Source organism: Coffea eugenioides, chromosome 10, assembly GCF_003713205.1.
Source record: "Coffea eugenioides isolate CCC68of chromosome 10, Ceug_1.0, whole genome shotgun sequence".
In the NCBI taxonomy this organism is placed as follows: Eukaryota; Viridiplantae; Streptophyta; class Magnoliopsida; order Gentianales; family Rubiaceae; genus Coffea; species Coffea eugenioides.
In genome coordinates this window covers 12,570,629-12,587,493 of record NC_040044.1, presented here as the reverse complement: position 1 = coordinate 12,587,493, position 16,865 = coordinate 12,570,629, and the positions used below count along the sequence as shown (strand labels likewise).

The 16,865-nt window shown below is 37.3% G+C and overlaps 1 protein-coding gene across 1 annotated transcript; it reads right to left on the bottom strand.

Moving 5' to 3' along the window:
- Nucleotides 1–10,503: 10,503 nt before the first annotated feature.
- On the bottom strand, nt 10,504–14,398 carry LOC113750451 (RNA-binding protein 42-like). Its single transcript, XM_027294422.1, has 4 exons — nt 14,159–14,398; nt 11,957–12,134; nt 11,723–11,820; nt 10,504–10,674 (listed from the first exon to the last, which is right to left on the bottom strand). Exons 1-4 carry the CDS (start codon nt 14,396–14,398, stop codon nt 10,663–10,665), a joined length of 528 nt encoding a protein of 175 aa, XP_027150223.1. The 3' UTR covers nt 10,504–10,662.
- Nucleotides 14,399–16,865: the final 2,467 nt, after the last annotated feature.

The following is a 16,865-nucleotide window of genomic DNA, read 5'->3' as shown; positions in this document are numbered from 1 at the left end:
TTCACTGGTATTTGTCTATCTTCTGCTTTATGTTCATATGGTTGTTTTATTATTCGATTATCCAGGGCCCGGATTCTAGATTAATTCAATAACCTGAAGCCAATTAGGGTAGTTAAATCCGTAATTGTTTAATTATTCTAAACTGGTGGCAACTGGCATGATTGGGTTTATGTCAGGGAGATAGGCAGGCTAACTTAAAGAGACCCTCGTAGCGTGTTGATTGGTTAGAATTAAGCTCTTCTAATTATTCATGCAATTAGGGAATTGAACTTCTATGGTCGTACCTAGGGTTATTTCCTGATTAGAGAAATAGTCAACGGTCGTACCTTGGCTATCGACAAATTGAGGAAGAGTTGGTTGTTTATCGCGTGTATGACAACTATAACTAATTTATCAGATAGTAACTGGAATAATCCTTGCATCTGTGATCGAATTAAGTGAACCATCTCCGAAGTTGTCTCTTGGCTAGAGTTCCTCCATTATTATTTTTATTGTGATAATTAGTTATTTGAGTTGTAGTTATTTTATTTTAATTAATTTATTCCAAGTAATTTAGTTACTATCATTTTCAAAACCCCCCATATCTGGAACTTGAGAAGAAATTAAATTATCCCCAGTCCCTGTGGATTCGACCCTGCTTACCGCTATATACAGAATTTGTATTTTATTTAAGCAGGTATTTATTATTGCACAGGTTTGACGCCTGTCAATTTTTGGCGCCGTTGCCGGGGACTAGTGTCAGATTAATTTGTTTCTTTTTGAGTTCATCTTGTTTTTATTTTTTATTTATTTTTCTCTTATTTTTTTTATTATAGTTTATGGCTTCTAACACTCCGTATTTTGGTGATAGACTGGATTTTGTTTCCGGGGAAGGCGATGAGACTAGTTTTTTTGCTAAGTTTGCATATTCAGAGGCAGTAAACTCTATTAGAGAAAGAATGGCTGCTGCAACCTGTAAAATTTGTTATGCCAGGGATCATTCGACCGGTATGTGCCCCGAATATCAAGATAATCTGAGTGTCCCACTCAATAATTATGGAGATTTTTCACCATGGTCTCAAACGTGGTATAACCCTAATCCAAACGGGTATGATCAAGGATGGTGGGATAACTCCAGTTATAATTATACAACAGGGCCACTAGATTTTCAACAGCTAGAGTCTCAAGAACCGTCATCCATGTCAGGTATGTCTCTTGAAGAAATGGTTGAATTAATAGCTACTAACACATATCAAATTCAACAGGAGGTACATCAACTTCAACAGGAGACACAAAAGATGAGTGAAGAGATGAAAGAAGCAAGGCTTGAATGGGCATTTAAAACGAGCAAATTGATTTCTCCAGTTTATGAAGAATTGTCCTCACCGACTATTATCGACCATGAGGAAGATGAGAGTGCAATTATTCTGACAAATGACATGGTACTGCAAGAGTCTCGAGAAGAAGAATCTAAAGATGTAGTTGAAAAGAAAGTTGAAGAGCAAGAATTGAGACCCCAACATCAAATGGTTCAAGTGAATGAATCCAGTGAACTATCTCCAAATGCGGTGACACCTCCTCCATTCCTTGATCAATATTTTCCTGACTCTTATTCTTTAATTCCTGTAAGTGAGATTGATTTTATTATACCAGACGATTTTGAATTTCAAGCCAGGAATAAATTAAGAGTCATGATGGCAAAATATCTCGAACCAATAAGTGCTCTTGATGGAGGAATGAGTGAATATTTAAGATCATCACTTGTTTGTTTGGTGTCATTTACTAGTCCATGGAAGCCCGTAGCTCGTGTGCCCAAGAATTACTCTATTTACGAGGACTATCAGGATTACATAGAAGATGAAGCACTGAAACGAGCCACAAGATTTTATCCTCCATGAATACACATGAAAATGTCTAGCCAAAGACATTAAAGAAAGGCGCTACTTGGGAGGCAACCCAAGACTATTTGTTTCAGTTTTCATGCATTTTTGAAGTTTTAGTTAGGTGTTGGTAGCAATTAATAGTTTGATGTTTGGTGACAGGGAATTGGCATTTAGGCGTGCTCACGCCAGGTGGTCACGTCTGGGGAAAAGGGTTGGAAGGCGAGAATCTGCGGACTCTAAGGCAGTTAGACGTGCCCATGTCAGGTGGTCACGCCTAAGGGAAAGAAATTTTCGTTCAGGATCTGCGGACTCTATAGCAGTTAGACGTGCCCACGCTAGGTGGTCACGCTAACGATGCGAGAAATTTCGCCGGATGGTCAAAAGACGAGGGAGCGGTTAGGCGTGCCCACGCCTAAGACTGGGTTTCTTTGTAAAAAAAAAAAAAAAAAAAAGTTAAAATTTCACATTGAGAAAATTCAAAAACTCAAAAAAAAAAAAACATTTTTCTTTTTTTCTTCAAAAATTCAAATTTGGAAAATTTAAATTCGGCAAAAAAAAAAACCCAAAAACTATTTTTTTTTTCTTCTTTTTCTTTTCTTTTTTTTTCTTTCTTTCTTTTTCTTTCTTCCTTCTTCCCCGCAGCTGTCCCTCTTCCCCTTTTCCTTTCTTCTTCGCCCACCTCCCTGGTGAACGCCGCCGCCCCTGCTTCCTCTGCTCTCTCTCCCTGCCACAATCTCGCACAGCCGCACGCCCAAGCGCGACCATCGCGCCGCCGCTCTCTCAGACGCTGCGCCTCCCTCCAGTTCGCTCCCACCTCTGCAGCAGCTCCCGGCTCTTCCTCTATTGCCGCACGTCCAGCTCCGCCGCCGCCGCTGCTGTCTCCCATCTCCCTGCCGCGCGCCTCCACCAGCTCGCTCAACCTTCACCAGCTCTCCCTCTCTCCTCTGCCTTGCCATGTCCAACGCCGCCAGCGCTCCTTCTTCCTCTCCCGCAGCGGCGCTCGTCCAGCCCACGATGAGCTCATCTCCACTTCGCCGCTCAGCCACCCTTCGCTGTTGTCCGCCCTGCCTCGCGAGCCCACAGCCGCGAGACTGCCATCCTCAGCCTCCCCACTTAGCTCCACTCATGTGCCGCTGGTACCATCAAGCACCACCTGCCACCGTCGTCCGCCATCACTGTCGACGCGCGGCACACCAGCTCGCGCGCCTCCTCCGCTATTCACGCCACCACCCACCTCGCGCAACCCCAAGGTCGCCGCCCCTCCATCGCTAGCCCTTCTCCCCCTCGGCCGTTGCCTCGTCGCTGCCGCCTGAAGCTCCAACAGCCTCCACCAGCCCACAAGTGCACAAGCTCCAGTGCCGCACGAGCTCACTCCACGACGCCGCCGCCTCTCCTTCGCTGCGCCATCGCATCTTGTAGGCGTCCAGGTGTCGGTATTTAGTCTTCCCAACCCTTAATATCGATTTTACTATCTCGCTTGCGTGGGTAACCCTTGCAATTCACCGAAGTCTACTTCGCTGCTTTCTAATTGTTTTAATTGCCATCATCTGTGGGGCATAATTTGTGTGGTTACCATTTTCATTACTTATCGATTGTGGGTGAACTAAATTGAATTATTGGGGACAGTTTGCCAAGTGGTTCAAATTGCTATATTCACATTGGACAGTTTGCTGGAGTTGCCAATTTCTGTGGTCATTGGCATTTTAGTGGGTTGACATATGTAATTGACTGTCCGATTGGGGACATTTGTTGAGATTTTGGGTGGAATTGTGTCTAATTGCTGAAATTTGTTGATTTGTTTAGACACTAGCACTGCTTATAGTTTGCTCGAGTGAAATTGGTTGGACATCCCTTGCCCGTGGAGTGTAACTGTTACATTGTTTGGGTCTGTCCAACTTCTGAACTGTGGTTGCTGGAGTTGCCATTTTCTTGGGTCAATTGCTAATTTTAGCAGGTTGAAGTGGATAATTGACTGTCCAATTGGAGACAATTGTTACGATATTGGGTCCGATTGTGTCTAATTGCTGAAAGTTATTGATTTATTAAGACACTAGCACAGTTCTTAGTTTGTTCGAGTTGCTGTTCTGTTGCATTATTGGGAGCTGTGCTCTAGTATTGTGGCTACTTTCCTGCGTTTATTTGTTGAATTGGGATATGAATGTGCCGTTTGCATTTGCTTGTTGAAGTCGGTTGCCTTTAATTGACTTGCTTGGGGTATTTGGAGCAGTTGTTGCACTTTGGACGGCCTTAATTCTGAATTTGACTACATGGGGTCCATAAGTACTTATTCATTGCATTTGCTATAAGTGTTGGGGTCTGGTTTAATCTGTGGGAGGTTGAATTGTGCGTTTTGCTCATTGGGATGGCTTTAAAAATTGTTATTGCTTTGAATTTTCGGCTTCCATTATTTGTTGGCAATTGTAGTCTCTTGTTGCTTAGAGTGATATTTAGAGTTCATGGTGAAACCATGAATGGCACCAGTTCCAGATGCGAGTTGAGAGACTAGAGACTCGGATGACCCACACTGACGTCACCATGCAGGTCTTGATCCACAATTTCCACCTGAACTGCCCCTGTTTTGATGACTTCAGGGAAGTACCGTTGCTCTTTTGCTTACTTTTGCTGTTAAATTATCACATTGAGGGCAATGTGTCATTTAGGTGTGGGGGGAGGATCAGTTGTGGTGATAGTTTTTCCAGTTTTAGTTTCTAGAGGATTTTCCCTTTATTTTTAGTTAGTTTTTGCCTATCTTTCGTTTATTTTCTTTTCTTTTTCTTTCTAGTGATCAGTTTTATATGAATACCAAGTTTTGATACTGGATTGTTGTCTCTAATTCTGCTATTAAGTTGATGTGGTTGAGTTCAGGAACATCTCTTTGGTGAATATCAATACTTGCTTAATTTTTCCAATTTTTTGTTAACTTTTCTAGGCATAGGGAATGATTGTTGGCATTCTTCATGTGAATTGGTCCAATTATTAATTTTAGTTCTCCATGTTAGGAAATTGAGGTTGGCTGTTGTTATTTTTATGTTATTTTTAGTTATTGTGCTATATGATTGTAAATAAGAGGTGACTATACTCCGCTAGTTATTACTATTGAGTAACCGGGGATTTTCACCTAAAGTGTCGATTCTCGCGTCAAAAGGTAGTAATTGCTATGAGTGCGTGGTCCCGTAGCAATTGGAGCTGAGTAACCGGGCTCCTCCATCTATCAAATGTTGGAGTTCGCGTCAAAAGGCTCTAATGGCTAGAAACTAAGTCTTTTGTTATTATTGAAAAAGAAAAATATATATATACATATAAAAAAAAAAAAGCGTGATAAAAAAAAAAAGTGAAGGTTGTGTAAGTGTGTGTCTAAAGTCAGCTTACCGATCTATGAGTTAATGTTGAGATTTAGATTAATAGTTGGACCATTTGCTGATAAATGTGAGCAACCATTCCTTTTCCTTAGATTAGTTTGCTTTAAATTGGAGGAGTTGGTGGTTGAGAAGCTAACCGGAGTGGTTTTTCTTGGATCTTAACTGTGATGCTTGATATATGATTTTCTTGGTGTCTTGGCAATACGGTAGTTGGAGCAATAGTCATTGTCGAATTTTTGGTATTCAATTGATGTTCCCATGCTTGAGGGCAAGCATGATTTAGGTATGGGGGAAATTGATAGGGTGTTAATTGTTGGTTATTTTATTATTAATTTCCCCGCTGTCCTTGCCAAATATTGTTTTAATTATTAATATTTACTTATATTTGGTATTTGGATTTAATTTCAGGGAATGGAACAGAAACTACAAAAAAGAAAGGACTTTCTGAGCAATTTACTGCACACATGGGAGTCTTCTGCAAGGCTCACTCAACGTGGCCCACAAGAGAGGAGACAAATGGATTTCCCTTTGGCCCTTATTGAGCTGATGAAGAAAGGGCTATGAGAGCCCTAGGAACCGAGGAAACAAAAAGAAAATTGAGCCGCAGCTTTTGTATTCTTTCCTTGGCTTTCAATTTTGGTGGGGACCACGGAGTAGGAAGCATTATGTCATTGTTCCCTTTGGCTTTAAAAAGAAAAACGTAGAGAAGGTTTTGGGATGAATAGTTTTTAATCAATAGTTTTAGTTTAGGCTTTTAGTTTTAGTTTTTTTCGTTTCTTTCTTGGCTCTTTTGATGGCCTGGACCTCAGTGGAATTACTTGAAGATTTTCTCATGAGGCGTGGCTAAGTTTGTCTAGTCAAGAACAACGGAGGATTTGGTTCTACTAAATTTGTGAGATCGAATTAGTTTTTATTTATTCCCATTATTCACTGGTATTTGTCTATCTTCTGCTTTATGTTCATATGGTTGTTTTATTATTCGATTATCCAGGGCCCGGATTCTAGATTAATTCAATAACCTGAAGCCAATTAGGGTAGTTAAATCCGTAATTGTTTAATTATTCTAAACTGGTGGCAACTGGCATGATTGGGTTTATGTCAGGGAGATAGGCAGGCTAACTTAAAGAGACCCTCGTAGCGTGTTGATTGGTTAGAATTAGGCTCTTCTAATTATTCATGCAATTAGGGAATTGAACTTCTATGGTCGTACCTAGGGTTATTTCCTGATTAGAGAAATAGTCAACGGTCGTACCTTGGCTATCGACAAATTGAGGAAGAGTTGGTTGTTTATCGCGTGTATGACAACTATAACTAATTTATCAGATAGTAACTGGAATAATCCTTGCATCTGTGATCGAATTAAGTGAACCATCTCCGAAGTTGTCTCTTGGCTAGAGTTCGTCCATTATTATTTTTATTGTGATAATTAGTTATTTGAGTTGTAGTTATTTTATTTTAATTAATTTATTCCAAGTAATTTAGTTACTATCATTTTCAAAACCCCCCATATCTGGAACTTGAGAAGAAATTAAATTATCCCCAGTCCCTGTGGATTCGACCATGCTTACCGCTATATACAGAATTTGTATTTTATTTAAGCAGGTATTTATTATTGCACAGGTTTGACGCCTGTCAATTTTGGCACTTCAAAAATTAACCACTTAACCTAGAGCTTATTAAATAAATTTGGTCCTCCTTTAAATGCATATTCTTGGTCTACTTGCACAATATATTCCATATATATGGTCCTTGTTGTGAACTCATTTTTCAGTGGATTTTACCATAAATGTGCCTGGGATGGTTGATAAATAATGCTTATAACGTTATAATCCAAAATTACAAGAGTTAGTTCAAGTACAATTCTTAAGAAAAATTAACTACTAATCTTCACGCCTCAAATTGCAGTGGGAAAAAAAAATATATCTACGGTAACACTAGGCCATTTCATCCCCAATAGCTCAGACGATTCCTCTAAAGTCAATGAGAAAACTAAAACTCTCCAATCTTACAACTTAAAGAGCCACTTACTGTAAATTCATTAGTCAAAACACAAAACACTGTCACTGAAATCATAAGTTGTTGATGATATAACTAATTTACAGTGTAATTATAGTTGAAAAACTACTTACTGTTTCAATTAATTCAATAGTCACGATATCCCTCTTCGGGATGTCATCACTAACAACAGAATGAATCAATTCCACAATCAAATACACAAAGATGAAACCGGTTTTGAAGGGCTCAATATCACAACAAAATACCCTCTACAGGGTCACAAATATGATTCCCATTTTGGGGTCTAAAAGTACGATAATCATGACATATTGATAGACTATGCGTATACTCGCACATATTTGATAGTCCAAACTTAATACAAATTCCTAAGTTCAAATACAACTATACCATTTCGTACAAGTCAACATCATATCCTATTCACACAAACACATCATGCCCAAGATTGCATTTTCAATGATATTATAGAGTCGTCTTTATTAAAGATAATACTAACTTGATGATGTTTGGTTTACTATAATAGTAAGATCATACTCAACAGGTAGAATTCCTTTATAAGTTTTTATACAAAATCACTAGGTAGAATTGCGAGTACTTACATCAATAATGATAGAAAATTGAACGCTTAGCAACAATGAACTTGAACTGAAATCATTCAATCTCCAACTCAAGGTCTGCGGTAGCCTCAAACCTTTCCTCCCCTCAATTTTTCCCCCTTTCTGAATTCGGTACAAGTAAAAGAAAGAAGATATTGGGGCTTTTTCAACAATCTTACGTTTATATTCAACTCTTGCATAAACTTTTTATGTATCTTAAACTAACAACCAAACTATGATAATAATTGTTGCAATGCTATCAATTTAATTTTTTGAAATAGCTAACTTTTATTTAGTGACTAAATTTCATATTTATCACACAGTAAATCCCAAATAGTCGGACAATAAAGTAACTAGGTCTTGATTTAGGGAATTCATAATTGTTACTTAACACAATTAAATACGAAAAGCACGCATGAAGTCATATGGTGCACATGTAAGCCAAAAAAAAAATCAAATTGTCTTTTAATTTGATGGACTTTGAATATAATGTCCTCCCTTGAAGAGATAATATTCTTTAGGTATGAATCGCAGTAGCTGCAGTTAACAAAGCTAAGACAATGTATAACTTAAAGTGTAATCTTACTCTTAGCGACTTAAATATATCTTAAAATTATCATGGTTTTTTGTTGAATTTGACCAGCAATTAAATTAAGTGATTATAATGAAAATGGTAACTGTTGCAATTTTTATATATTTTTCTCTAGGAATTAAAATAATTGTATATATTTTTCTCTTTTTTTCTTTTAAGATGGAAAAATTCTCCTTGTTATAAACACCACAGGAGAAACTTCTCATAAGCAGTGGCAGATTTAGTATCGGGGCACGTGCCCCCACTACCCTTATGCAAATAATGTTTTTACCCATAATTTTGGTACAATTTTAATTTTGAACCCATTAAGTTTTTTAATAGTATATTGTAAATATGACTAGTTTTGTTATTTGATAAGAATGGAGTATTAGTAATACAAAAGCCTCTTAATTAGTCATTTAGTTCCTTTGAAACTTGCTGCAATTTATTATTCATTGACTAAATGACTTCTGCGGGTTGTTATTAAGAAAAAAAAATTGTATTATTTCAACACACAAAATTTTTTTGACTATTCATGCTTGGCCATGGCAATAACTATTCGAATAAAGCAAAGAAAACTGGTTAAATTAAGCATAAAATTTTCACCTTCCTTCCCAATTCCCCTAACAAAACCACAGCCCTTCCTTTTATTAAAATTTTCTAATATGATTTTTTTTGCATCACTAGTATGATCACCTACTCTAATGGGCTTATTCTCGATTCCTTAACTTTCTCCAAGCATCAATTAATCAATAAACTTAGTTTAAGTACTATCGTGATTTGTTATTATTATGCTTGCATTGTTTGCATTTGTTTATAGAGGATAAGACTACCGTTTTTCATTGACAACAAAGCACAGGATAGTTGATAAGATACTTTACATGTAACTGACAGATCATGGGTTTAAGTCATTAAAAGGATAAGTAGGGAATTACTATTGATTCTCTTAAAAAAAAAAAAAAAAAGACCACCTTTTCATTTCTGTAAAATCTTGAAGTTGATGAGTTGATGTAGCGATGAACTAATAGGTTGTGAAATCCTCCTCGAATGACAATTGTTTTGTTATTTAGGTAAAGAAAAATGTATTTTGTGAACCTAAAAATTCAAAAGTTATAAAACGTTATCAAAATATTAAAACTCATCACAAGCAATCGTAAAATGTATTATATACCTTCCTAAAGAAGATAATTATTTAAACATTTTATTTGCAGATTTGAGTTATTCCATTCGTTGTTATTCACAAAATATATGTATAATTTCTATGTTAGTGCTGTTGCTTTCCGCCCACTGAAAATCATATCTGGATCTTCCCCACGAACACTACAACAAAAATGGCCTTTAGCGGCATTTAAAAGTGTCAGTATAGACAATTTAACCTGACATTTTATCTATCCTCACACCTAGGGCGAGTGTTGTCCCTTCCAATGTGGGGATAGCCTCAAATCTTTAGCAACATTCAAACGTGTCAGGAAAACCATGCTGCTATAGCATTCCCTCTGCCAACAAAAACGTTTTTTTGTGATAATCGAAAGTGTCCGTATAGCATTAGAACATCAGTAGCGGATCAGTAGTATATCCAATTTATGAAGGCATCTTTAGTTGTCTTAATATATGACTTTAAGGACACGTAGCCATGTGAATTTACACTGCTTTGGACGACATGCCCATTTGTCATTAGTGCTTTTCGAAGTTAAGCTATGCTGACACTTTTAATTGCCAGGAGTTTTTTCCCTGTTTTTTTTTATATGGAAGCAACCTGCAATTAGTCCTCCCTGCTGTACATTCCATCAACCAGAATCCCAAGGGACTTGTAAAATTATCTCAAAGAGCAGAATGCATATAGCAATTTAAAAGAAGAAGTCGATACTCAAATATAATTCATTGAATTAAAAGTCGATAACAAGTACAAACATAGCAAGTACTAAAATCGCAAACAAGTGCTCAAAGCAAGTACTAAAATCCCAATAAAGTACCGAAAGATTCTCATTTACAATAACTTGAAAGACTTTCTTGTGCACAAACAAAAAGACTCTCATCCCTAACAAGTTGAAAGAAATGCTAAAAGTCAGGTAACGTAATTGTACATTATTAGCAACGATCCGCGAGAGGTATAGTATATATATAGTACATTGTTTGGGCTCATCAAGATGAAACAAACAACTACCACTGCCCATGTTGATGTATGCTCAAGAGTTGTCTCCTCATTTCCACTTCCTTCAGCCATCTCTAGGTGGAGCAGTCCGGCTATGCTTTAGTAGAGGTTAGTGCCAATCCTTCAAAAGAAGAGAAAACAGCCAAGAAATTGAAGGGATGAAGAAAAGTGTATACAGTGATCTGGGGAAACAGAAATTTTTTTTCCAATTCTTGAGCATTTGAGATTGGAAAATGATAGGAAAAAAATTGCAACAATAATAATATAATAACACCCCAGGAAATAGTTTGCGTTCAAGCAATTCAACCTACTAGAAATCATGTCATGCTAGAAATATAGCCTTTGGTCTATCAAATGCGATGGAAAAAATTATAGATATTGGACATAACTATGTACTGCAATTTCCTACTTGACAAGGTGTGTGGGACATGTGTCCAAGTCTCTGCCTCAGCTGGTCCTCACTTAAGTCAGTGCTAAACAAGTCATCATTATTTTTGAAGCCAAATCAATCATTGAAGCAGTTTTGGGGAGCGTAGCATTGTACTCCCAATCACTAACTGGTGCCTGAACAGCCAACATTGTCAACAAGCTGAAACTAAAGCTCGTCGTCCAGGCAACATTACATACAGTAGTGATCACAGTACCAACACTGTCAAGTAATGCACTGAACAAAAGACAGTATGACTAAGCAGATTAATCATTCTCCTTTAAACATCAGATAATATATATTATGTTTGACTAACTACAAGGGGCATTTGTCACGACAAAAGGGACGAGTGTGGATGCAGACACAAAAGTGCACAGATTCAAGAGCTCAGAGGCATGAGAGATTCTTAAATTTCTCTCTTTTATAAAAATGATGGTAGAAGCACCAGTATGATCAGCCAGAACAGTGTTCGATACCAAGCATCCCTTAAGCTAAAGAATCATATGCTAGCAAAATTTAATCTTATTTCACACAAACATAACCATAGATGTTGTCCAAGTTCAAAGTTTTAAACTCGTACATCAGATCAAAGCACTTCTTCGAAATCAGATTAAGGGATCATGCAAAATCAGGTCAGAACCTCACCAAAGGCAACCACGACAAGGAGACAAATTAAAGTTTCGATAATTCGAACAAGAGAAGGTTGAGACATATAAAAAGTGGACGAGTTCAAATAACTCACCCTGGCCATGTTAAAAGATGGAAATCTTGAAAATGCTTTGGATAGAACATCATCATTCACCTCATTACCAAGATCACCACAGAACAAACGAGAATCATCTGCACAACACAAACAGTAATACTGAAGGCATTAATACTAGCAAAAACAAGATCAGTGAAGGAATTAAGACAGGCGAAAATTGTCATAAAATATGATGAATGCAACCACACAAGGAGTAGAGTACATGAAACTCACTCTCTGGCCAATCTGCAAGTGTAGGATCCTCCCATGCCTGCCCTGCTGCCTTACGAGGTACTGCTTTCTTCTTAGTCTCGGCCTTGTGCTCAATCTCACTACTTGCAAGCGCAGCTTTCACACTCTCTAGCGCTTCAAGTGTTATTGTTTGTGCATCCCTCTGAAATAATTGCTGGGCCTGTCCACCAAAACTTCAGATATTAAGAACTGACTGGTTTAACTTTAAATATTGCCATCATTCCTCTTCCTCAAACTATACTTATACCTAAATTAAGATGCAAATATAAACCCCCCCTCCCAAAAAAAAAGAACTCTTGCCCACACATACAAAACCCCTGGGTCACCAAACTTCCACAATAATATCACCACTGCGACAGTCAGCCCCAAAAAAAATACTAATACACCACTGCGTCTGGATAAGCTATCCAAGATTATCTATTTGATCAACATTAACATTTTTTTCAGTATTAGATATCGCTTAACTTAAAGTAGGTTCGAATATGAAAACTCTGTATTTATAAAATCATTGCAAGTAATAAGCATGTGCCCTGTAAAATTGGCTGCAAAATTTCAGTAACTTTTAGTAGAATGTAATGTACTATAGTTCTGTATTCTCAGATAATGGAAATCCGACATTGAAAGACCAATTTTTCGATTACCTTTTTCCAATTCATGTCGTACCTTTATGAATTTCTAGTTTTCTGTTCTTGTTTCAATGCTGAAATTGAAGATAATTGGCAGATTGATGTCCCAACAATGGGCCGGTATGGTTTGTCTTCTTCATTACAAAGAATCAGTTCAAGATCCTGGGACCAAAATTTACTTTCATTTCTGGTTTGATGGGATGTTTTGCTGATCAAGTACTGCAGTAAACTGTTTTAGAGCAGCAAATTTTGACAACATGTTTCAAGTATGAAGACACATTCACTGACGAGTCTAGTATGCCTAACAAATTAATTAATTGAAGCAATCAACTTAGTAACTTGGGAAAAGAATAGTGGCTGTAGCAACTAAAATCTGTCGAATGATTAGACTCCACCTTTTGGATTGAAATGAGCACGTCTACCTCAGTGTTGTCACCGGGCAAATTTCCTTGCGTGCAAGCAGCAGCATCAGCTTCTTGTTATAAGGTTAGAACAAGATAATATAACACTTCCCAAAGTCCCAATAATTTTTCTATATATCTGGTTTAGATTTCAGGGCCTCCTAAAGCAGCATAATCTAAGGTACAGCTTCTCCCCATGCAAAGTCTGAATAAAAAAAAAAAAGAAAAAAAGAAACTGCAGTTAGGATACAGAAATGTAGTCATGCAATAGCTACTCAAGTAATGTGTTGGCCAGTAATCCAAGAACAAACATGAAGGAGAACTCCTTCATTTCATTTCATTTCATTTCTGCAGTAACTCTCAAGTCTGCTGCTCATAATTAGCTCTTATACACATTGAAAGTTTCAAAATCATTTGCTTCCGTTTCTCTTAGGCGATGGTGTATAGAAATTGAAGGACAAGACATTCTACTGTGAAGCTGTGAGAGTATACTACTTCCACACTTCAGTTCCCACTCTACTAGTTCATAAAGAAACGAAGCCCATCAGAAGCTAGCAAAATGAATACTCAGCAAGTCTGCAATTCTGCCCACACATACAAAACCCCTGGGTGCACGCGACAAGTTTCCCCAATATTTTATTTGGCCCACCTTTGCACCCTAAAATTTGTGAAATCCCCTTCACCTTCTACATTGCCCCCCTCCCTCTTTTCTAAAAACTAAAATCTCCACCACTATCATATCAACTTAAGTAAATAATCACACCTCAACAATAAAGAAGGTCAATAATTTTAGAAGAAAAACATTAACCTAAAGTTCTTCTAATGCCTAAATTCAACTTCCTAAATCAATTTAGGAAGTTCTTCCTAAATGAATTAAGCCATATATATAAATGAACAGACCGGGTATTTTACCGAAAAATTGGACTTCCTGGTTCCTCCACTCACATAGACAACAATGGTATACATATCTCGACTCCTACCAATAATTAAAAAGATCAATAGTTTCTCATCATAGCTGCTGACAAGGGAATTCAAATGTCAGGGGAAGAGGAAAAAGAGCCGAAATCATTGCCCTAAATCTCTCCAAAAATATTCCATCCAAAATTCATATAAAAAAAACAACGTGGCTTAATGATTGGATATAGAAAAGTTCGTACCTGTTGATACTGAGGGAGGGAGTACACGGTAGGGATTGTAGCGGGAGCAGGATAAACGTGGGGAACCGCAGGAGGAGGAGCAGGAAATTGCAGAATTGAAGCGGCAGCGGCAGCAGCCACATAGGTTTGCGGCTGTTGTAGGTGAAACGGAGTCGGAAAGTACGTGCCGGTAGTGTAGGTGAATTGAGACGACGCCGTTGAGGATGAAGAAGAAGCTGCAGCAGCCGATGTCGACGACATTGCGAAACCGCGAGATTTGAGAAGCGGGACCAAAAATTAGGGCTTCGTTGTTTTTGGAGAATTCAAACTCGTCCTTTTCAATGTCATGTTGTTCCATTTTCTGGTTTTGACGAACCTAAACCTGATGATGAGAGGGAAAGAGTAGGGGCGACGGGACGGCAGAGGTAGGGAGCAGAGGAGAGGAAAGTGGCCGAGAGAGGCAGAGGGCAAAAATTTAGGCAACCGAGAGAAATCAATTTAGGGCAAAAATTTATCATGGAATTACATCCCTTCAATGGGAAAGCAAGGATAGTTTGATTGCGGAGAGATTCAACAGGAAAAACTTTGTGGGAAAGCAAAATTTTGGCCAAGAGTTTTGAGAGACAGTTTGCCGAGAGAAAGACTTTGTGCGAGAGATAAAGAAGAAGCAAAATTTCACTGGGAGGCAAAATGAAGTTTCGAGACTTCACTTGTTTTGGCAAAGGAATCTTCCGCCAAAATCCAACGACGTCGTTTTGTGTTTTAATTTTTTTTGGTGTATCTCACATTTTCGTAAGTGTCATAATAGGGAGTCTAAAGGTACATTATTATTTTTATATCAAATAAAATAAAATAAATTAGAGTATATATTATTGAGTTGATAACTAGTGTCATAATAGAAGTTTTATAATGGCACAAACCAGCAAGTGTCCTTATAGATATGTCAGGAAAGACCATTTTTGTTGTAGTGGAAGTTAGTCGATATAAGATAATAAACACTAAATTAGTTGAAGTCGTTGCTTACTAGATTCTTTATTGGTGTCGAATAGGCTTGGAGAAAAGCAAGGTAGACACGGTATTATTCCAAAAATCAGCAAATCTTGCAACTTTCCTGCTCTTTGAACATATCAGAAATAATGCTCATTATGAGGTGCAACAAGCAAACAGAATTATCTATTACACCTAACATAAAGCACCTCAATTGAGGCTGTCAGAGTCCTCATTTGGTTAATATTGTTGAATTTGACTCGCAATATAAAGCAACTTTAAAAAGGAATTTCATATATAAGTGGTTCATTTTTTAATCCTAACTCTGCTATAAATACAATAGGTAGCACTCCTCCGAGCAGAATAAACCAACACAAATATGGCTGCTAATAGAGTTGGCACCGTTGCCCTCCTACTTTGCTGTATTCCTCACTTCTCAAGATAATGACATTTTTGCGAAGTTCTTTTTACATCTAATATTCTCATAAAAACATTGGGTTATACAGTTTTTGATCAATTTTGTATGGGGTGTTGGCGTGAATAACCATTATTTTTACTATTCTTGCTGATTTTCTTTACAAAATTTACCATTCTACGAGTAACCATTTTTTTTTCTGATATATGACACCAATAATACTGCTGGGATGCAAGTGCAAAAATTTGCCCACAGATTTGTTCAGGAGTGGCAGCTTATATGACTTGCCCATCCTCAGGGTCTGAGCTACTTATCCCTGCGTGCAACTGTTGTTTTGTTCAGCCAGGCTGCAAGCTTTATCGTGCGGATGGAACATCGATTTGTACTGGAACTTGATGAGCCTTCTACAATTAAACATCTTGACGCTCTAATAAATCAGATTTATGGTGGAAGTCTGATTTGTACTAGAACTTGACGATGATCCTTCCAAGATTAGTGGGTGGGAGAGAACATTGTTGGGATTTAGTAACTTTGATTGTGTTGTTAACTTCCGTTTTGTAAACTTTACCACGGCCAAATAAATGAGTTAATGGGCTTTTTATTTCATTTCATTAATTTGCATATTCTAATTAATGTTTTTGCTCTAAATGTAACCATAATACTTGATTTTTTTTTTAATTCCCTCTTAAGATGATCAAGAAATCAAAGTATTTTTTTTAGGTAAAACACATTTTATTGATATAGAACAATTCAAAGTAATTTTATTGACTTCACAAGTTATATGACATAACGAGAAGGGGTGGGTGGGTTCACTAGAGTAATTTGTTCTCAATGAAGAAATGAAAACTTATTAAAACAAAATTAGAAAAGATCTCCGACTTTGACAGTTCTAATTCACTTTTGTTTTTCTGAGCCATAAGCTCATCTTTCTTAAATATATTTTTATAGCCACAATCTTTTTCTTCAAATTGAAAACTGTTCTTCAAGAAGTTCATTTGCCTAGTTCGCTTAAGGGAAATTTATGGTAAGAATTTAGTTATGTGCAGTCCTCAATTTCTATTCAAAGAGAATCAAAACGAAATTAAGAGAAAACCCTTGTGACTTTGAAGAAAAAGTATATATATTTTAACTCCAAGTAAGGCTTCTGAGGAGAGGAACGAGTTGTAGCGATGAATCCAAACCTGTAATATGCCCAGAAATGTTAAATTACTAAAGTTGATTATTGTAATAAAGTCTGCTCTATCAAGGAATTCAAGAATTATCATGATCAAAAGATTTTTTTTATCTGGAGTTCAAAATTAAATTAAGACTTTTACAAAAGCTATC

What these genes read in the sequence shown, in the direction of transcription:
- LOC113750451 (XM_027294422.1), bottom strand. Translation starts at nt 14,398, where the DNA reads ATGTCGTCGACATCGGCTGCTGCAGCTTCTTCTTCATCCTCAACGGCG. An exon ending in CCCTCCCTCAGTATCAACAG is followed by an intron (nt 12,135 to 14,158) that starts GTACGAACTTTT and finishes TTTGGTGGACAG; the next exon opens with GCCCAGCAATTATTTCAGAG. An exon ending in ACTTGCAGATTGGCCAGAGA is followed by an intron (nt 11,821 to 11,956) that starts GTGAGTTTCATG and finishes TGTGTTGTGCAG; the next exon opens with ATGATTCTCGTTTGTTCTGT.